The following is a 23,059-nucleotide window of genomic DNA, read 5'->3' as shown; positions in this document are numbered from 1 at the left end:
TCAGAGAAATTAACTTAAGAAGCAAGAAAGAGCAAAAAAACTAATGAAAAAAAAAAACTTTTACTAAATGTTAACAGAAAATAACCTTAAATTTAGTGTTAAAGCTTTTGATCTAAAGACAATTTTTTTATTAGAAAGAAGAAGACAGATAAAAGGATAGGAGGCTACACCATTGGCATAAGTGGGCAACAATAGCCTAAGGAAAAGGCGTTTATCGTTTTCCTTTTCTTCTTTATTTTTTTTTTTCTAACTTTCTGAATCACGACATGATTTTAAATGTGCCCATAAATTCATAATCAACGTTGGCAAGCTTATGCGATAGCAATAAGACAGTCGTTTCAATGTTCTTCATGGAGGTTGAAAAGAAAATAGTCTTCTAAACTAAGACGAGAACAAGGGCTTTGAGTCAGCACTCACAATATTTGTAAGGTAGTACGAGGCAACCATGGATTTCATTAGGAACCTTCAATGTGGTACAGCTCTTCAATTTTTTTTTTTCTTCTTTTGAAAATCCAAGCTACCTAGTTTATTTGACTTGGGTTCTATCACTTTCGAGGGAGCAAAAATGAATTTTGATAGCTACTTACTTTTAATAAGAAGACCATTTATGTATTAGAATTTGTTCAAAATGTCTACATCAATATTCTTTGAGAAAATAGTTTTGAAAAAAATTACAATATTAATTTTTTTATATTATCAATTTTTTTTTAATAAACAGAAGTTTCATGATTTAAACAACACTATTATTTTTCTTAAAATGCAATATTTTTCTTTTGAAATTTTTTTTTTTGAACAAATGTTTCTATAGATATCTTTTCAGACTTGTGATTATACGTATATATGAAGACATGCTAAATTACCTTCACAATTTTTAAAATTTTAGACAAGTAACAATAAAATTTATAATTTATAATTTATAAAATCAAAATATCTCATATACAATTTAGATATCATAAAAACTCCACATGCAATACTTTTCTAAAACGACGGACGAAAAGCTTACCGGATAGATCATATCAAAATGCAAAATACTTTTAAGAAGATGCAATTTTTGTTCTTTAATATTATCAAATTTTTTGAATAAACAGAAGTTTCATGATTTAAACAACAATATTTCTAAAAGAATTGCAATATGTCATTCTTCTTTTTCAAAATAAATATTTTTAAGTTTCATGATGATGCTATAAATATCAACTCAGATTGTTATACGCAAGAAGACACTATCATGATATAGGTATCCAAATCATAGTAAGAGATGGAAAAATGATATATAATGTTAGGGCTTCATCTTTTGCTTTAAGTAAATGGCCGGCCTATTCCTTAAAAAAGACTTAAGGTTTTATAGATTAAGAAAGGAAAAGATTTGGCTAAACATCAAGTTGGTCCCTCCTCTCCCACCTAAGAATTTATAATGTTTTGCCCCTATTAAAATTTTAATTTTTAAGATTTTAAAAACTTTTATTTATATATCTTATAAATTCTTCATTTTAGTCTTTCCAACTTTTAAATTCTTTAAACTCTTTTTATATAGTTAGCTTAAGGACTAATTCCATTAGTTAGAGAAACACATAAAGCACTTAGTTGAAAGTGTTTAATTTTAATTTACGAGATCATGCAAAGATAAGCATAAATCTTAGTTACCCCCATGCGCAAAAAGTGTATTGCGATCATCAATTCAGTTCAAAAATATTATAAAAATAGAAAAGAAAACAAGGGTTCTGTAGCCATCAATTAATCTTTTAATTCATGAAAGATGTTTCAACCAAGTACAAATTGAGGACAAGAACTTGCAATTTCAATCTCATAAAATTCTGAAACAAATTTGATTATGCCAACAGCTGATGTCGGCAGGCTGTGTCGATTACAGATTTGACTATCCTTCCATAACTGCCAAAGTTGTTAATATTTATTCTACTCAGAAAGAGCTTTGTAGGGTCATTTCTTTCCATCTTTCAAAAAGCATAAGATGACACTAAAAAAATTGAAGCAGTCGACAGGGTCAAGATCTTACTTATGATGGCTCCAAATCTCAGCCACGATTAGGTATGCATATACAATTAAATTAACTTTAACACATTTAAGGTATAATAATTTAAAAAATAGTGCAAAGTTTAATAAAAAGAAGTGGGTTTTTTCTTTAATTTCATTGGAAAAGATAGAACATATTTATGTAAAAGATTGCGAATCTAAGTTTCCCGGCGGAGTTGAACCTTTTTGAAAAAAATAATAAAAATCAAGTGAAATCTTGATAATTTTATGTGTAGTTGTGTTATTTTATTTTGTGATATTAGCTTAAAGCATGCGTCACTTTTGATTTATATATTTTGAAAAATAAAAACTCTTTGGAGTGAACACAACTAAAAGATTAGTAATAAATAAATACAAAAATATGTATCTCATATTCAATGCATATAATATATTTAAATTAGGCAAAATTCCCTTTTCAATATTTTAAAATCAAACTCAACCCTAATAATAAGTGATAAATATGAAATTATATTGCTAAAGCTGTATTTTGTGATAGCTGATGCCTTAATCTAGTAATAAAGCGAGACTGCTTAAAAAAAAAATGAGCATTAGAATTTAAACTTTATCAATTTTTAGAAAAAAAAAAGTTTCATATTTTTTTAATATATATATCTAGATTTAATTTAGAACGTGTCGAGCAAGACTCTTACAGAGTTTTAAAGCAGTTGAATATCTAAGATTCAAACTCTAGAAAAGTTTTACATTTCAATAATACCAAAAGAACTTCTTTTTCTTTTGCGATTAATAGGGACTGATTCTTGATCTTTCATAAAGTTTCAACACATGTTGTAGACTTTAAGGAAAAATAAAAGGGAAAATGAGATCAAGGAAGAAAAGAAATATCATTCATCTTTTTCTTATATTAAGTAAAGAAAAAGGCTGATAGGAATTACATCAGAACGAAGAAATAGTAGAGGGCACGAAGGCGCAACAGGGGTGAATGAAAACATTTAACAAGAAATAGAACAAAATGAAACCAGAAAACGCAGATAATTATTGCAGCCAAGCCACAAAGTCTAAGGTCATGGAATTCCTTGTTTTGCAAGCACATCCTTCAGTCCTCCGTTTCTTAATTTATCTTAAATTGTTACTATTTTTTAAAATGATGGTAAAAAAATAAAAAATAAAGGCAATAGGCCCTGCTCCCAAGCCAAGTCGTGTTGAATCAGAGCTCTTCTTGCTAACAGGGGGAGAAGCGGTGACATCAATGGGGAAGAATAAGTTGAAATCGCCATAACAATTAGCTTAGTTAGTCATTTCCAATCTCTAAAGGAAAGAAGGAAAGGAAGGAAAGATAGTTGAATTCGCTTTGGTTCAGGAATTAAGAGAGATGAATCGCCTAGTGTTACCCGAATATTATAAAAGACTTAAATTACGGTATTACTTAATCAAAGTATATAATAATAGCTATGCGTGACTATACGACTAATGTACTTTAATTGAAATCAGCTAATCACAGTAAGAGTTCCACAGTCCAGAAAGAAAAAAAGAAAACAATAATCTTTAGGAATAACATTTCCTTTCTTGGGTTCACATTGCTCTTGCTTTAGACAAATTATAGATTGTACCACTTGATGATTGATGAACAAACAAGTACATATCATGTCAATTTTGTTGAAAATCTGCCAACTTTACTTTAAAATGGACAAAGAATGAATATATATATATATATATATAAAAAAAAAAAAAAAGCAAAACGAAAATGGAAAATTGACATTATGCTGACATAACCCTGCAATTCTTTTTCCTAATTAACGATATCATAGTCAGAAAATCTAAAGAATGATTGCAAAAATCCTATTATTACAAAAACCCATTTTCTTTAAAAGGAATAAATTAAATGATTTATGGTTCTCATTTTGTTTTCTTCACTATAATTTAGTCATCTTATTCAACCCATTAAGTTATAATTAAAACACATTTTATTTTAAGAAAATCGGTTCCTAGAAAGAATTAAGGACTCTAATTTTACAGGATTACAAAACCCTTTTTCAACTTTAAGGGATTAAAAGAAAAGGTTAAAATATATTAATTGAATGCCAAAATCATTTAGTGTAATGTCAAAGCAACTGGGATTGTATCTCCACTTATTTGTGTTTAAGCAGACTTTTTTCTTTCTATTTTTTTTTTCTTTTTAGTGACCAATTTCTTCTCCATGTTGACATAGATTTCCCATATACTATTTTACTTATTTTTGTTAAATTTTCAACTGTAGATAATTTGGTGAAAATATTAGGTAATGTTCAAATGTGGTAGAGCAAGTTGCTAAAATGAACCAAATATTCCTCCTACTAAGTTTGACAATACTGTAAATGCACAATATTAGCTAGAGAACTCCATTGTGATGATGACGATCAAAGGCTTTAGTAAATATTGGAATTAGACCACAAAAGGTCAATTATTGAGATTTATATATTCATTTACTTTTACTTTGAATTTTTAAGATTTTCAATTCTGGTGTAGAAAAGAGAAAATGCCCCTGAAATTGAGATCATATTTTCTTTTTCATTTTTTTCTTATTTGTTTTTCTCTATTTTTAAGGATTCTGATTTTATTTATTTTTAATCTTTGAAGACTAGAAGTCACTTGGGTTTGACTTGTCTACTAAACCCTTTGCGTTTACTGAAAGAATCTTAAATAACAATTAATTAGTAATGATTAAAATTGTTTTAGCTAATGGGTGTGGCCAGTCCTGAAAGCAATTCTTTTGTCCTATTGATGCCTCTAGCCTCTTTCTTTGACTTCCATTTCACACTATTAAGTATTTCCTGAATTTTACGCTGTATTATAGTATATGCCAAATATTTTAAATAATTTTAACATTGAAAAATAAAAATAATAAATATTATTTTAATAATAAATACTTTTGAATTCAAAACGTATTATTACTTATTGCATCTAAGAAAAACATATATACTGACTTCGTATATGTTGATTTTTTTATTTAAATATACCATTTGACTTAATACTTTATACTATCATATTTATATTAAACAATTCTTTTTAGCGCTTGTATGTATATATGTATAAGGATATAAATAGTAATATAAAAGCTTTTATTCATAACATAAGCAAAATGCATTTAGTTCTTAGGATTTAATAAATAAATAAATATATATATTATATAAAATAAGTCTTATATAATATTTTATTAAATTATTTTTTAATCTCGAAATTTTAAAAGATAATTTAATAAAAATATTATATAATATATAATATGAATAAAAATTAAAATAAATAAAAATAATTATGCATCAGAGTTCGAATATTGTTATTTATTTCAATATATAAATTTAAATTTCTTTTTCTTCGAGATTCAATGTATTTGCTGTATGTGGTCTCATTGTTTCTTAGGTTAACTTGTTTAGATCAAACCTTAAAGATGTTCAGTTTTAACCAAGAAAAAAGATCTTCGTTTATCTTCATCAACATACAAATTAAAAGAATAAAGGTGAATTTGACCCTCAAATTTTTTAAAAATAAAAAGTTCACCTCCTTTTGACTTTTTTTACCAAATAAGCTCAAGACTAAAGAAAAAGAATTGGTCATTTAAATCCAAATGAATGGTTGTATTTATGCTTGCTATTATATTAATATAATTGATTAAAATCTAAGAAAATAATATTTTTCTTATGTACAATTATTTTTTTTTCTTTTTTCTTGATTTAGATGTTATAGAATGATTTTTTTTTTTTATTTTTAAGAGAAAGAATGTAATTAAGAAATTTAGGATATATTATGCGTTATAGAGACATGGGTAATGAATATCTTCCATCAAAACCCATGACTAATCATGCTCTAATTTTCCAAGACATAAAACCCACATTTAATTTAGCTAAATACATTAGATCTTTCAAAATCTATGGAATCTTATTCTTAATCATATGAAAGAGAAGAGAAATGATTGATAAATTTAAGGAGGATGAGAATACGGGCTGATTCAAAAATGTTAGCAGGCGGTAGGAATTGCAACAATGAAGAATGCCTTAGGTTTTGCTTTTGACTTCAATGCTTATACCATTGATTTTTTGGATTTGCTTTGAAAGGAAGGAGATTATATCATTATAATATTGTTTCTTTTATCTTAAAAAAAAATAAATCATATCTGTACTAGAATGGTATTTCACATATCTATTTCGGTATTTTATTAAATAAAAGATCTCTCTTTATTCCAAATTGAAATAGAAAAAAGGTCATCATTTGAGGTCATTTGCCAATTCACTGAATAATATCTATTCATTCTAATTATTATCCCTCAAGATATCATTAGGTTTAATCTGTTTGGTAACTAAATTCTTTATTAATCAAGGTTTAATCTGAAATTAATTCATTCTCAAAATCATCCACCAAAGGAAATAGTTACCAAAATTCGAATAATTAACAAGAAAATCTCAATATGCTCACAACACTGAGTAGACTCGAGTGCATTTGCATGAAGTTCATGCACCTGCACAATTCTTTTCTTCAAAAGAAAAACTCAATTTAGGCATATATCCACGTTTTATTTGACCATCAACGCAGTCGCATCAGTGCCCCCCACGAGCCACAAAGAAATTAAAAAAAAAAAAGAGAAAGAAAAAAGAAAGCAAATAGCCAAGAGATTTCCTAGAAGCTGTGTTAATGAAATCAAACAAGCTTTTATAGCTTTATGTATGTACCAACATGCTTTAATTTATTTTATTTTATTTTTATATAATATTTTTGTCGTTTTGATGTGTGAGTATATATATTTATCATTTCATTTCTCTGTATGATAATAGCAGCCCCGTCCTCCTATCTATCCAAAAGAACACAAGAGCTGCTTAGAGTCGAGAATTAGAAAGGAAAATAAAATGGTGAGAGCTCCTTGCTGTGAGAAAATGGGATTAAAGAAAGGTCCCTGGACTCCTGAGGAAGATCAAATACTTGTCAATTACATTCAACAATATGGTCATGGCAATTGGAGGGCACTTCCTAAACAAGCTGGTAAAGTTTTTATGGTTTTTTTTATCTTTGATTTCTTATGTCTTTTCAGACAAGAATTGGGTATTTTAATGCACCCAATTCACTGTTAATGGATTCTAACTTCTAAAGCATTCCCAACAATGGGTACAAAAGGGACAAGAAGAGAAAGAAAATATACTGGTTCCTGGTTTTTGAACGTTTTGATATTTTTGTTTCCAGGTTTACTGAGGTGTGGAAAGAGCTGCAGACTGAGATGGACAAATTACCTGAGACCTGACATTAAACGAGGCAATTTCACCAGAGAAGAAGAAGAAACCATCATTCAATTACATGAAATGCTAGGAAATAGGTATGTTTTTGTAATCACTTGTATCAGTAAATTAATTCTTGCTGCCAAAAGCCTGAAACAGTATCCTCTGTATAACCGACTAAAATCAAGAATGACAAGAAGCCATCGTCTCATATCGGAGAATGCTATGCACAAAAGGGCATATCCTAATGAACCAAAACTTGTCAATATTCATGTTTTCTTTTTCTTTTTTCTTTTTCTTGATTCTTGATAGTAGAAATTAACATGTGAGACTGAAAAGATTCTCGGCCGTGAGCATCCATGTGCTGTTTTATATTGAAAACAGAAAGCTAAACAGACACAGACACAGACACAGACACAGACACATGCTGTCTCAAAAGTTTGTTTTATTTATTTATATACATAAGAACTATCAAACAAGATGGGCACTTTGGTTGATGCACGTAAGTGAAATAATCAATCATGTGACTTAGCAAGAGTACAAGATTGTTTAGCATTTTATATTTCTTGAAACCAAGAAAGATTTAACCCCTAGATTTAGTGCACGTCTTAACATGATCTTTAATTTTTAATCTGAATTATTTCTTCAGGTGGTCAGCTATTGCAGCAAGATTACCGGGACGCACAGACAATGAAATAAAAAATGTTTGGCACACCCACCTGAAAAAGAGATTGAAGCAAAACCAGGCAGCTACTGCCACTCCAGAAATCAAGAGACGCTCCGTTGATATGTCAAGAGTTAATAATATTGATCAAGAATTAAAAGCGAAACCAGAATTCATCAATTCATCAAATCCTGCGGCCTCTGAAGCCACAGAATATAGACCGATTTCGCCACACCCAAGTTCAAGTGACATTTCCTCCGTCACCACAGGTGATGATCATCCTAACAATATGTCTATGAAGGTCGAACCATCGGGTGATTTTCCTGAAATGGATGACAATTTTTGGTCAGAAGTACTGTCGAGTGAAAATTCAAGCTCGGACAGTGATTTTAGCAGTGAGCTACAGTTACAAATTCCATCTTCTTCGCTAGGAAATATTCATGTCGGACCAGTTTATTATGGCTGTCATACAAATATGTATGATAGTATGGATTTTTGGTATAATCTTTTCACAAGAGCTGGGGAATCATTAGAATTGCCAGATATTTGAACAATTTATTAGGTATACATTTTTGTTCTTATTTTTATTTTTGTTAGGCTTTTGGGATGGCAAAAGGTCATGAATTATTGCTGTACAATTTTTGTTACTGTTCAGAAGAGAAAGATAACTCAGACATTATTCAAATTGATGTAAATTTATCCAGTTCTTGGACCAGAAATTCAACTTGTCCGTGACAATTGATTTATCCCTTTCAGGCAAAGAAACATGGAATCAATCAAACATGCACAGGGATTATTACTGGCCCTCGTGATTCAACTTGGGACCCATTTGGTTCAAGATTCGGAATAAAAATAAAAATAAAAATAAAATGGCAATTAGAAGAAATAAGAATGCAAATAATTATATTATATGAAACAAAATCAAGTTGATTTATCATATATACAAATAATAATATTTAATTATAATTAAAAATAATTTGTAATTATTATATATAATAAATAATTTTATATGAATGATAAGTTATTATTTCATTTATTTTACTTTTATATTAATTTGATTTAAGTGTTACGAGAATAAATTTTTTATTTTTTAAGAAAAAGAGGGAAGTGATTGATTTCTATTGACGGTGGTAATTCTGTTCTAAGTTTAAAGTGGTTTTTGATATCAATGAAAATCATCTATTATCATTCTCATTTTTTATTTTTCTCGAAACAAACGATCATTTGTATAATTACTATTAGGATAATGATATAAATTGGTTATTTTAACTACTAAATTTTAATTTATTATTTTTCAGTCATTTAATTTTAATTTTATTTTAATAAAATGTTGAACGATTATGTAAATAAAAAATTACAAATAATAGTTAAGATAATTTTTCTTCCTCTTAATTATCAAAAAGGTTGTTGTAATTTAGAATTTTTCCAAATCTAGCATGGAATATTAAGTTTGCTATAAAAAAAAAATTTGAATTCATTACTAAAATTAAAAATTTGCAAAATATATGCTAAATTTTATTAATATATATATATATTCATATGGGTTCAGTCTTTATTAGTAGAAGAGTACCAAAAATGTCAACGCTGACTCGGATATTCAATTGTTAGCAGGTTCCTCCTCAATCGTCAATGTCCATAATATAAGATTTTTAACCCTAAAATTTAAAGTTCTGCTTTTATATATATATATCATAGTATCATTAATTTTTATTAATGTGGCATGCATATTATTGATATTACATATTTATTTATATCAACATGATACATTTTTATTGATATGCCAATTAGATGGCAGACAATTTTGTATTACGATATATAAGTATTTTCTTAGTGTTCTAAATTATTAAAGAAATGACTCAAGTATTTTTTTTTATAAGCCAAACATCTTTTATTAAAGTGTTGGGACAAAGCTCAAGCAGTAGAAAATGTTTGCCATTACTTATAAAAAGACAACCAAACTAAATATCAACTACAATTCACCTTCTTATCGAATAATCTTTTTATTAAATATTAAAATAATAAATTTATTAAATTCAATTATCTACAAAAAAAAAATGAAATTAATTCCTTAAAAATATTTATTAATTAATAAAAATTATTAACTTATGATAAAAAAAAAAAAAACTCAAACTGTATCTTAGATCCAGGATATGAATTCAAAAGCTTTTCAGACTGCAAACTCGCAAAATGATAAGCAGTTGAGTTCTTTATTAAAGCATGATTTCTATATTTTACACTAATCACATATATACTTAAAGTTAATAATTGTTTTATGGGTATTACTATAGCATGAGATTATTATAATTTAATATAACGGTCGATGATTTTTCTTTTTTTTCTTCCTTCCCTATATGAGAAATATTAAAAGATTTATGCTTAATGTATTCATTTTCTTGAATATTTATATGGTCATGCAAGGTTATTATATATTGAATTTAATAATTATCTCTTTCAAAAGACAGAAAAATTATAACTGAGTCACATCCATCTCGCAAAAATAAAAAAATAAAAAAATAAAAACACCCACACAAATCACGTTTTTAATTCACATGTTTTTCGTTTTCTTTTATTTTTGGGTTTGATTTGTCATCATCATCATCAAGCTTCCATTATCTCCAAAAGATTAACATGATCCATGAGTAAAATATTTAATAATAAATTTGCATGATTGCGCCTGTGCCCACTTTCTCTATTATTGCCCTTTCACATCAGTTTGGTTGTATGAAACCAAATACATGACAAGTAAATATGAAATATTTTAAATTTAGTATTTTAATTTTTTTATTATTCTATTTTAATGTTTGAATAAAAAATAATTCAATTACTGAAATAGAAAAAAATAAAAAAAAATCTCAACCAAGTCCTACCACTTTCTTCTTGTCTAATAAGGACTTACGAGTGTTGGTACTTGAAATTAAAGGAGTTATTTAACAATCAATGATATATGTCGTAGAATTTAATAGATTATTACATTAATTATATTGAAATTTATCCTGAAATCTATTTGAGTTATAATCTATATTGAAATTTATTCAATGAAAAAACGAAAAACATGTTTGAGCTTGAACAAATTAATGTTTCCGAGTGTGATTTAATACTTTATCGTTTTATTTGGTTACGTAATAAATAATTATTAAAAGGAGAAATGATAATTAATTACATCTAAATTGAAGTATAATTAATTTTAACTTACACAAGAGGGATGAATGGGGACAATTTCTCTTCTATTATCCTCTCTTTTTATAAAAATTTAATAGCCAAATATAATTAAAATTAGTTTCCTTTCTATTTTTTTTTTTTTCTATTTCGATTACTTTCCGTTCATGTATAAGTTTATTTTTTCTCCCTATCTCTCTTATTTTTTTCCTTTTTCTAATTTAAGAAAAATATACATAAGAAACAATTAAGGAGAAAAAAAGTGCACAAAATAATATATTATATTTATCTGGTTAACTAGTATTTTGATTAAGCTAAGATTTGAAAATCAAAATAACAAATATGAAGTAGTTAAAGAAAAAAACTAAATGGAAACATAAATATGGGTCTAACTTTGAAAACAAAAGCAAAAGGTGGGACATTTAGAAATAAATTGAAGAACATTTCACATGTATATCTTCTTGGGCCGAGACTATCTTTTTATTTTTCCTCATTATTATGTTGGTTTTGCCAAGTCTATAAAGAAATAGTGCCAACACTTCCCAAAGCGCTGATTGTGTTGTCGCATTCTTATGGTTAACTCCCCACTGTTTTAAATAATTGTAGGTTACCCCCGAGGACATGGAAGCATACAGGATGACGAAAGTACATCCTAATGTCCCATTGAAGAATTTCCATGAAAAATTCTTATCTAGATTTTGTGTTTACATTATAACTTATAAGACAGTGACACATATATAAAAATATTTTATATTTTAATATTTAATGATTGACGCATACTTTATTATTTAAAACTAATAAATATATGTCAATTATCTATCAGTTTAGTATATAGTTAGGGACAAATACAAAATTATATTTTTGTATAATTTAAAGAAAAAAGTTAAAATTATATTTTTATACTTTTGTAATATAGGGCACTTGCGCACATATGCCTGTTAAATGCACCTTCTTAAATTTGTGACAAATCAGCCAGATTCAAACCTGTGGAGAAATTAGGCCAAGAAGAACGAGTTTGGGGGGGCAAATTGCTATTTAAACCATATAAACTGTCTTCGATACAAACCGGGTTTGAGATTGGAGCTGGACCTATCTGTATTCATCTGCTCTTGCATTTTCAAGGGACCTTTCATAATAATTATAGTTTAAAAGGCTTTGGGTTTCTTCGCCATGGCTTTGATGCTTGCAAATGAATCGCAATTAAAACTGTTTTGGAGGGAAAAGAAACATCGCATGTCTTTCTTTTATCACCTTACCAAATCGTCTGAATTATATATAAGATAATAATCAATGATGCCAACACTTTCCGAAGCTCCATTTCATTAATTTGCCTCAACCGTGTATATGAGCTCTCCCGAAGCTAAGAGTTATTTATACTTTGTTTAAAAGAAAGTATCGTGTATATATATATAGCGGCTTAATTAGAAATTTAATCACGATCTTTAGTGTTTTTCACAATTTTAATATGACTTTAATTTTGGCGTATAAAGATATAAGCTTTCAAATATTTGTAATTCGAACTACCGATCATATTATTGGTATTGAAATGCGAACATGTCAGGTGAATTCCAACTATATTTTCCATGTTAATTCTTTCATTAAACACGTTGGATACACCTATAAACTCAGTGTTTTATTGTTATAATATCTAAATTGAATTTAAGGAATCTTAAAAAAACTCTCTTAGGTGGTTTTTTTTCTTTTTAGGTTATATTATTTCTTCCTTCTTTTAAAAAAAAAAGAATATCATTCTTCCACACCGATCTGCTTGTTAATATCGAATCAAAATCTCTTCCTGGAATGAGAACAACTTTCCGTCTATGTAAACAAACACATGTACTGTTCAACCAATACAAACCAGACTGTAGTTTTGGTTACCATAATCATTTACTCAATAATGTCTAATAGTTCTTTATCGGTTAAGCCAGAGGACAAAACAACTAAAGCAAACACCTACCGGTGCTACCAATATTACGATAGTGGAAATTAATTTAATCTGACTTTACTGCATAGGTCAATATTATTTTTCTTGAAAAAATAAATAAAAAAAAAAGATTAAATAAGTCACGAAAAACACAAACACAATGTTCGAGTGATAATGGGAGCAACTACTGCTGAGACGGTTGTAGAAGAGAGAGAAAGTGAGGCAGACAGTGAATAGATCATCAAAAATGGTTATTATTGTTTATGTAGTTGTTGTTGTTGGCGGTGTCAATATTGAATCCAGAGACCATTATTTCACTTCATGTTTCAGTTGCAGCAGATTATCACCTTTTAAGCTAGGATTTTAATTAACAACAAGATCAACTTTTATTTGAGAGAGGAGAATTATATTTGAGCTTTTAATATAAATCGTTGTTAGTTACAGCTAAACACTTTCATTATTTTACTCCATGTTTCACTTGCAGTAGACTATCACCTTTTAAGCTAGGATTTCAATGATCAATAAGACCAATTTTTATTGAAAGAAGAGAATTCTATTTGAGCTTTTAATATAAAAAATTGTTAATTACACTAAACACTTTCATTTCATTAAGTTATTATTGGTTTTGGATTACAATGGGTGACAACGGGCAATGGAAATGTTGAGGCCACTAAAGGTCTACCATAATATCCCATCCCACATTAGAAAGTAATCGGAGTTTGACCTGCTTATAAAAGTCTAAATAAATTATTATTAACATCTAGGAGTTGACTTTTGGGCCATATAGACAACCAACCTCCCATCTAGTTGTTTGATCAATAATTCATATAGGTTCGGACTTTACCAATGGTACTAGAGCGACTTGCCAGTCTGAATATAGAACTAAATGTTGTGCAAAGCTAAGTGCTACGTCATGGAAAGTCAGTGAGAACTACCTCTAGAATCCTTTACGAGCCACTGCTAGAATCCATGACTCGCCTAATGGGCTACGATTTCAGGCTTTGGGCTATGATATGATTCTGATGGAGACGTTATAGCTTTGAGTGGGGAAGATTGTAATACCCCGTCCTACATTATAAAATGATTAAGAGTTTGATGTGCTTATAAAAGTCCAAAGGAATTACTAATAACATATAGAGATTGAATTTTGGCCATATGGGTAGGCTTAACTCCACCTCTAGATGTTGGATCAATAATTTATTGGAAAGGAGAAGGAGATAAACACAATAAACACAACACAAGAACAAATTATTAAAGAGAGGAAAATATATCACAAATATATATTTCTGTAATCAAAATACATAAAGAGATAACTTCTTGATAACTGGATATCAAAAACCAACCTGTCCCATCCTATAAAGGCGGGGTTGACTAAAGATGATGTTCATTATGACTGCGACTCTAAAGGAATGTGTCTTGAGATGATTCTAATCATAGAGTCTGACCCGATCTAGAACTCTAAAGATGAACAAGAGTGCAAATCTGAATATAATTAGGAGGACCTACAAAGGTGGAGTTTCTCTCCTAAATAGACTAGAAGACCTTCAACATCTATATAAGGAATGAGAGCGTTACACACTAGGTACAAGCAATCTTACACACTTAAACACTTTAGCACTCTCACACAAACTACTGACCTTGTCATTGGAGTGAGTGGTTGGACAACCTCGTCCGATGCTTTCTAATCTTTCTTTGCAGGTACTAAAAATTGAAGTCAGCTTTTGAAGATTCTTATTAATAGCTCACCTCAATCGACCGAGTTATCATTTCTCACATCTCCCAAACTACTAACATTATAAGCTATTTGTTAGAACACTTATATGACCATTCACTTACAAACTTAATTATTCATATTGATGACACTGAATACTTTAACATTTCATATACTTAGACTTTTAATATAACCATAAACTCTTCATATACTTTATAATCACTATTGACCCTTAAAATAACAATAGTAGATATTTAAGTTTACCATTTTGAACATAATTCATCAGTGGTTCAAATTACAAATATTTGAAAGCTCAGATACAAAATTAATAAATTATATTAAAATTACAAAATACCATATATATATATATGGTTTATATTTTTTAACATGTTTCAATATTTTTAATACATATGTAATTTTGATACATGAATATAATAGTGATGTACAATTTTCATATTGATTAATACAAATATAATTAAAATATTAACTAATAAATGACTCTCTTAATTAAGTAATAATTATATTTGTAACATAAGCGTTTTAATAAAAGTAATATAACTGTAGTAAAATCTTTAATATTTTTTAATTATTTGTCACATTTTTAATAATAATAATAAATATTTATAAGTAATTCTTTTAATAAAGTTTCTAATATGTGTTAATAACATCTAATATTTTTCTTGTAATGTTTTCAAACTAAAATAAATAAATATATATATAGCTTATATATGAAGTTGAGTTAGCATATTATATTTAAATATTATGAAAATCAAGAGTTAGCAACTTAGCATTATTATATTTTTATGATTAATTTAATTTAAATATTATGCAAATCAAACTTTCCGAGATATTCTTGGTATCAAAAACTCAACTTTACTTTATCATTTCTGATCATAAACTAATATGTGAAGTAATATAAAAAAACTTTTTCTAAAAAAGTTTTACTGTTATAGTCAATATTTTTAAAAGATTTTTTTTTAAATTTATTTATTTATTTATATTTTTTTTTTCAAAATTTCATCAGAAAGAAGACACTAACAGTAGATCTAAAATATACCAAAAGGATATTATTTTTTATTTTATATCTTTTTTATTTTTTCAAAAATTTGTTAGAAAAATGATACTAAAAATATACCTAAAAAATATTAAAATTTTATTATTTTAACTTGTATTATTATGAATTTGCTTTTCATAATTTCATCCGAAAAAAAAGATAAACTAAAAATATACCTAAAAATACCATTATTTTTAATTTATATTATTGTGAATTCTATTTTTATTTTTTTCTTAATCTCATTAAAAATATAATAAAAATATATCTAAAAGATATCGAAAATTTATTATTTTTAATGTATTATTATTATGAATTCTCTTTTTAAAATTTCATCTGAAAAATATACTAAAAGTATTATCTATAAAATATCAAAATAATATTATTTTGAATTAAATTATTATGAAATTAGATAAATGAGGTTGATTTATCATTTTTACTTTATATTTCATGAATAGTTTATATATTTCTTATAGCAATTTTTTTTTTGATGATATGAAGATATATATTTTAAAAAATAATATTATAATAAATTAAAATGTAGGTTAAAAATATAAAAATATAATTAAAATAAAACTAAAAGGTCATTTAATTGTAATAAAATATACTAAAAATATTGTACTGCACTTCCAAAGAAAACTGTGAAAATAAATTTTTAAAAAGAAATCATAAAATAAATTCTTTTAACTATAAAATAAAATTTTGCGTCCTAATTTCCGTACTTTTATAAGTATAATAAAAAGAATTTATTGTAGATTGATTTTAAAATATTTAATATTAATATAAAATATGTCAAGTTATTAAATATTTTTATATTATAAATTTTATTATAAAAACCTATACGCAAGAGATTTGAGAAGGGGAAACCAATGGTATTTATATAAACCTCCGTATAAAGCGCACAGCTACTTTGGGCTTTAGGAAGGTCCATTCAGCAAACAGTCTTTATTAAAACCGTTCGAACCAGATCTAAACCGGAAAGGGCAAAAAAGAACAGCCTTAATCCCAACCGCCTTACATCCTTAGATTGTTTTACATAAAAGGCTACCCATTTAAACAAAAATTATATAGACATATAATATAAAAAATCAATCTCTTGTTCCTTCTCTCTCACTACTGTTAGGGTATCGTTCTTAGCGATTCGACATGGCAACAGCATCAGGTATGTTTTTAGCTTTCTTATTGAATGTAATCGATATATTTGATATCGTTTTAATTTGCTTAACAGAAGTCATCCATGTTATTAATTCGGCTTCTTTAATTGTGAATTTTTGTTGCAATCGGCTGATTAAGATCATTGAGTTTAGATATTTATTTAGGCTTTTATGGTGATTATGATTTAGGGCATGGATTTCGATCAAAATTAAGTAATATTTAGACTGTTTTGCATTCCTCTGCATTAGGTATTAGAAAGGGGAATTTTCTTTTTGTTCTTTGTTGGACATAATTTATATAGTGTTAAATTTCTTTTCTTTCTTTTTTAAATTTTTTTAATTTGAGTGTTATAACTTATTTGGATGTTTATTTCAGTGGAATTGTAATCGGGAAAGCTAAGTTAATTATGTTATTTGCATGATTGCAGTTGCGTTTAAGTCTAGGGAGGACCATAGGAAGCAAATTGAATTGGAAGAAGCTCGAAAAGCAGGGCTTGCACCTGCTGAAGTTGATGAAGATGGAAAGGAGATTAATCCTCATATTCCTCAGTACATGTCCTCTGCTCCTTGGTATCTTAATGCTGAGAAGCCTAGTTTGAAACATCAACGCAAGTGGAAAGCAGACCCAGAGTATACAAGAGACTGGTATCGTAGAGGGGTTTTTCTAGAGAAAGCTGAGAAATACAGGAAGGGTGCATGCCAAAATTGTGGTGCTATGACTCATGATGCTAAGTCATGCATGGAAAGACCCAGGAGAGTTGGGGCAAAGTGGACTAATAAACACATTGCTCCTGATGAAAATATTGAATCTTTTGAGCTCGACTATGATGGTAAGCGTGACCGCTGGAATGGGTATGATACATCAAATTATGCTCATGTCGTGGAGAGATATGAAGCACAGGGAGCAGCTCGAAGGAAGTATCTCAAGGAACAACAGCTTAAGAAATTAGAAGAGAAAAACAGTAGCCAAAATGCTGAGGAGGGAGCTAGTGATGAGGACAATGATGAAGATGATTTAAGGGTAGATGAAGCTAAGGTTGATGAGAGCAAACAAATGGATTTTGCAAAGGTAGAAAAGCGTGTTCGAACAACTGGTGGTGGGAGCACAGGAACTGTTAGGTGAGTATGGCCAAAGAGCTGCTGTGGATTGTGATATATGTAACCATTTTAAATCTCTTTTATGATTTTGGTGGTTGCTGTTGTTTATATTTCCAATTTTATATTTGCTAAAAATGCAACTAAAAATCACTTTATTCTTTTGTAGAAATCTGCGTATTCGGGAGGATACAGCAAAATATCTTTTAAATCTTGATGTCAACTCTGCCCATTATGACCCCAAAACCCGGTCAATGCGTGAGGATCCCCTTCCAGATGCAGATCCAAATGAGAAATTCTATGGGGTAAGTATTCTTGAAAATAGACTGGCTATATACTTGTAATCTCTTTGTATACCATATTGACTGAACTTCTTTTTTTCCCTTACTTTTTAGGGAGATAATCAATATAGGAATAGCGGTCAAGCTTTGGAATTCAAGCAGCTGAACATCCATTCTTGGGAGGCATTTGATAAGGGTCAAGATATTCACATGCAAGCAGCTCCATCCCAAGCCGAGTTGCTATATAAGAATTATAAGGTTATAAAGGAGAAATTGAAGACGCGAACAAAGGACACAATTATGGAGAAGTATGGCAATGCTGCTAGTGAAGAAGAAATTCCAAGAGAACTTTTGCTGGGACAAAGTGAAAGACAAGTTGAATATGATCGCGCTGGACGGATCATAAAGGGACAGGTAAATTTGCTAGGAAAATTGATTTTCATATTTATCACCATTCTGTCAATTTAATGTGATAGCTCTCTTGCGGGTTGGAGGGTGGGAAATCCATCAGACTAGAAAATGGGATTTGAAAATCGTTGAAAAATTTGAAATGAGATTGTTTTTTAGTTTTGGTCATTGGTCTATGTTGATATAAAGAACTGGGATGTTATCTACATCTAGCTTCATACAAATGGGTCTTCGAATGCAATTCAGTTAGTTTGATGTCTTGGTGCATAAAAATGATGGAGGGCTAATGCACGAATACTGGAAAAAGAGTTTTTACATGTCTAATAACCTCTACTTCGCCACCCCACCCACCCCCCCAACCCCCCCCCCCCCCCCCCCCCCCCCCCTCCCTCCCCTTTCTTCCTCCTTGTTTTAATTCCTTCATGTCATGCTAATTGCAGGAGATTGTTCTTCCCAAAAGTAAGTATGAAGAAGATGTTTACATTAACAACCACACAACTGTGTGGGGTTCGTGGTGGAAGGATCATCAATGGGGTTACAAGTGCTGCAAACAGACGGTTAGAAACAGCTATTGCACAGGTGCTGCTGGAATTAAGGCTGCCGAGGCTGCAACAGATCTCATGAGGGCTAATATTGCTCGCAAAGAGGTCAAAGAAGGTTTGTGCATGAACTTCTTTCTCGCATTTATTATTTATTTTCTCAAACAATGATAGAATACTAGGATTGGAATTCTTGTTTGGTCCATTGAGACTTTGATAACTTTGGTTTTTGTAATTAATTACCCTGTTTAAGCTATTTTGTGAATGATTAATTTTTTGTATATTCTACGATGGAACAGATATGCCAGAACCGGTGGAGGAGAAACGGGTTGCTACATGGGGAACTGAGGTTCCAGATGATTTGGTTTTGGATGAGAAGTTACTTGCTGAAGCACTTAAAAAGGTGACCGTGGGATCCAACCTTTTGCATGGTGGTTTTTTATTTTTTTCCGTAACGTTTTTGTACTTTCTCTTTTCCCATCAGGTTAAGTGGGAATGATCTGGTTTTTTAGAGCCTGAGGATGACTGGATTATGTGTTTTTTTTGGTACAGGAGAAAGAGAGAAAGAAAGAAGAGAGAGATGAAAGGAAGCGCAAGTACAATGTTACATGGAATGATGAGGTATTATTATCTACTTCTATTGTAATATCAGCTTTATGATAAACACAAGTGTTGATTGTGTTGTTGCATTCTTGTGGTTATCTCACCACTGTTTTAACTAATTATAGGTTACCCCTGAGGACATGGAAGCATACAGGATGACGAAAGTACATCATGATGACCCAATGAAGAATTTCCTCCACTAAGTACAGATGTGATGTTGATTATGGTGGATGGTTAGAGGCTTGTATTAATGGGGCAGCTATTACGCAGTAGTGCTGTCAGCTGACTGTCTACTAGTTCCAGTTATCCTGCAACTTTTTAAGTCTTAAGAGAATGAGCTAGTTTGGCACATGGAATCAAAAGCATGTGGCAGAAAGCAAATGCCAAACTAGCCCAATGTCTAGGCACCCAAAGCTATCCGATTCTTGTAAAAATATGCACGGCAACTCCATGGTCTGTAGGGGAGTGAATTCTATAAGCCAACTTCCACCTGTGTTTATTGTTTAAGCTTAAATTGAGTTTTGTGTTACTGCACCAAAGTTAATCCTTGATGTATATTGTCGATTCTGTTTTCTAGAACCCCATGTGTTGTGCGACCAATTTTAACGGTTTAAATAACACTTGTTGCTTTAATCATTCATTACTCAGAAACTTCAAATCCATGGTGCGGTTTTTCTGAATAACTGTACTTTTCAAGAATCAAGATGACCTCCATATGCATGGACATTGACAAATAAAAATTTCTGTTTCTAACAGTAAAAAAAGATGGAAATGCACACAAATAAAGGTTTTAAGTTTCTGTTTCCAAGAATTTACAGGACTATTAATCTTCAGCTACAGGTTCCCCAAAAGCCTAGAAAATTTTGTCGAATATATGTCGACCTCCAGACTTTTATCCTCAATAAATCATATTAAGCTGAAAAAGAAAAATATATGCTACAAACTAGCATTTTCTACGTACAAATCACTTGCCATAATCTCCTGAACTTCCATCTCTGCCCGGAAACTTGCAATAAATTGCTCAGCCCTTTCATCTATTCCTCTCATAAGAGGAGATGCAAAACCTAATGACTCCCACATATCATCCGCAGCCGCAGGGACAGGAGCTCCTTCGTCTCCTTTCCTCTCTTCCTTGCTTGCAGCTGATTCTGCTACTGTGAAAACCTGTTTATCAACAATCTTCATAGCCTTAGCTGTTGGTGGAAAGTCTACCGCCAGCACATCAGCAACAGGATCTCGGAACAGCTTATCAACATACACAGGCGCACTCTTTTTCTGCAAAAACAAGTGGTTTCGTCGTCTTTTGAAGGGAAAAGCAGAACTAGACGACCGAAGTAGGTTTTTCCTGTTATGGTCACGTACAATAGCTTTTGTTGGCGGAGGATTGAACCTGTTCTTGGGTTTCTTGATAGCCTTGGACTTGTTCAGTTTATGAAGTTTGTTTTGCAGTTTAGAGGTGAAGCTCTTCCATGCCTTCCTGGCAGGTGGAATCCTAAGGTTTAAGCAAGACATGAGAGGAAATGGGAGATGGAACTTCCTATTCTGCGAGTGTGTGAAGGGTGTTAAAATGGCACTTTATAAAAAGAGATGGGCACAGAGATATAGTTGGCAGCCGTAGATTCTTTATTGCAATTGGATTTGTTTTATATTAAGGGATTCGTATTCTTTCTGTTCCAATTTGCATGCTGGCTTAGTCTTTACGCAAGATTTCTGATGCAAGAAAATATACCAAAAGGATGAGGATGAATGAACACAAATTCTTGTTTAAGGACTTGTGGACCAGCTTAGTTCTTAAGCTATTAGTTTGTCAAAGAGATTAAGTAATTGAATGTTGGATTTATAATTGTTCATTAGGATTAACTCGTAATCAGGTAGCTAATTTGGGTCACTGAACATATAGCTAATTATGGGTAAGTTTTGGCATTGAGGTTGGTTCCAACCTCAGTTTTTATCTTGAGAATTATTTTTTTAAAAAGCACGTAAATAAATATTTTTCCTTAAAAATAGGACAGACAAATAGTCTATTATTTCAAACAGAAAAATAATCTTATAAATAAATTAGAAATTAATATATTAAATCAAAAAGAATTTAAACTTATTTCTTAAACACCAAACGCAATCCCAAACAGTATTAATAATCTTAACTGGTTTTTTTTGTCTCCTCCCAATTAGCAGGAGGTTTGGTTTTCCATCCAAATATGTAATGCCGGAGCAACTTGTGTGTATGTAACATAACAATTATAATTAGGTTTGTTTTGGTTCAAATTGAATAAAAGAATAAAATAAACTAAATAAGTGAAAATACTATCAGTTTAATTAACAAAAAAATTATCGGTTAATTACTGATTTTGTCGATTTAAGAAAAAAAAAGTTGGTAAATAATCCAGTTGGTTGATAAAAAATTAAAATTTAAAATCGGTGAATTAGTCAAATAATAAATATTTTCCAGTTTTAATATCGAAACTAAAAACATTAATTGAATCGGGTTAATCGATTGTTGAGTTTGGTATGGATGAATTCAGTTTCTTTTACTCTCCCATTTTAATCAGAGTTAATAAATAATTCGGTTGGTTGATTAAAAATTTGAAAATTAAAATTTAATGGAATTAATAAAAAATATTAATTTTTCAGTATAAAACTCAAAATAGAAAATATTGATTAAATCCGGTTAATTGACTTTTATTTAATTTAATTTGGATCAATTCAGTTTTTTTTTTTTTTTTTGTCACTCCAATTGTAATCATAAAAATCTACATTTTTCGAGTTAAAATTCACGAGATTATATACAAAGTATTTAGAAGATAGTTATTGTTCCTATTCGAATATTGAACTGAAAAAAAAAATACTTAAATGGGTTCATTTCTCTGAAAGACTTTTTATTAGAAATCTTACTAATTATGAAATCTGTGGATTCACAAAACAAAAAGAATTAAATGATTTTATTTTATTTTTGCATAATCTCCATTTAATAGACTCCATGTCCTCACAATTAGACTACTAGCATTTCAAGCTAATTCCATATTTAGTATTATTAAAACCATTTTTTTGGCATAAAGTGCCTAAAAGAATCTTATTACCCAATTTCTTTTTTCTATTTAAGTTTTATTATAAAGAAAACTAAGTAGGAATTGTATTACCATTTTGAGAAGCCCTTTGTTATAGTAAAATCCGTGTATGGTCTTTGTTGAAAATTCCATATGTAAATATATAAATCCAAAGCTCAAATATCAAATTAGGCTGCAAAATATAG

General features: G+C 29.5%; 3 protein-coding genes across 3 annotated transcripts; 2 read left to right on the top strand and 1 right to left on the bottom strand.

Moving 5' to 3' along the window:
- The first annotated feature begins 6,760 nt into the window (after positions 1 to 6,760).
- On the top strand, positions 6,761 to 8,633 carry LOC8289765 (transcription factor MYB4). The gene is made up of 3 exons (XM_015722605.3): positions 6,761 to 6,993; positions 7,192 to 7,321; positions 7,873 to 8,633. The coding sequence occupies exons 1-3, from the start codon at positions 6,861 to 6,863 to the stop codon at positions 8,435 to 8,437; spliced, it is 828 nt and encodes a 275-aa protein (XP_015578091.1). The 5' UTR covers positions 6,761 to 6,860; the 3' UTR covers positions 8,438 to 8,633.
- An 8,075-nt stretch (positions 8,634 to 16,708) lies between these two features.
- On the top strand, positions 16,709 to 20,388 carry LOC8289764 (pre-mRNA-splicing factor SLU7-A). The gene is made up of 8 exons (XM_002524567.4): positions 16,709 to 16,891; positions 17,312 to 18,002; positions 18,148 to 18,283; positions 18,374 to 18,673; positions 19,108 to 19,324; positions 19,506 to 19,609; positions 19,759 to 19,827; positions 19,935 to 20,388. Exons 1-8 carry the CDS (start codon positions 16,876 to 16,878, stop codon positions 20,010 to 20,012), a joined length of 1,611 nt encoding a protein of 536 aa, XP_002524613.2. The 5' UTR covers positions 16,709 to 16,875; the 3' UTR covers positions 20,013 to 20,388.
- Positions 20,389 to 20,581: 193 nt separating this feature from the next.
- LOC8289763 lies at positions 20,582 to 21,414 on the bottom strand. The gene has a single exon (XM_002524566.4). The coding sequence runs from the start codon at positions 21,319 to 21,321 to the stop codon at positions 20,746 to 20,748; it is 576 nt and encodes a 191-aa protein (XP_002524612.2). The 5' UTR covers positions 21,322 to 21,414; the 3' UTR covers positions 20,582 to 20,745.
- Between the last annotated feature and the right edge of the window lie 1,645 nt (positions 21,415 to 23,059).

The sequence above is a fragment of the Ricinus communis genome, chromosome 7 (genome assembly GCF_019578655.1).
Source record: "Ricinus communis isolate WT05 ecotype wild-type chromosome 7, ASM1957865v1, whole genome shotgun sequence".
NCBI classification, from domain to species: Eukaryota; Viridiplantae; Streptophyta; class Magnoliopsida; order Malpighiales; family Euphorbiaceae; genus Ricinus; species Ricinus communis.
Note: the sequence above shows the minus strand (reverse complement) of the source record. Positions and strands in the feature narration are given on the sequence as shown.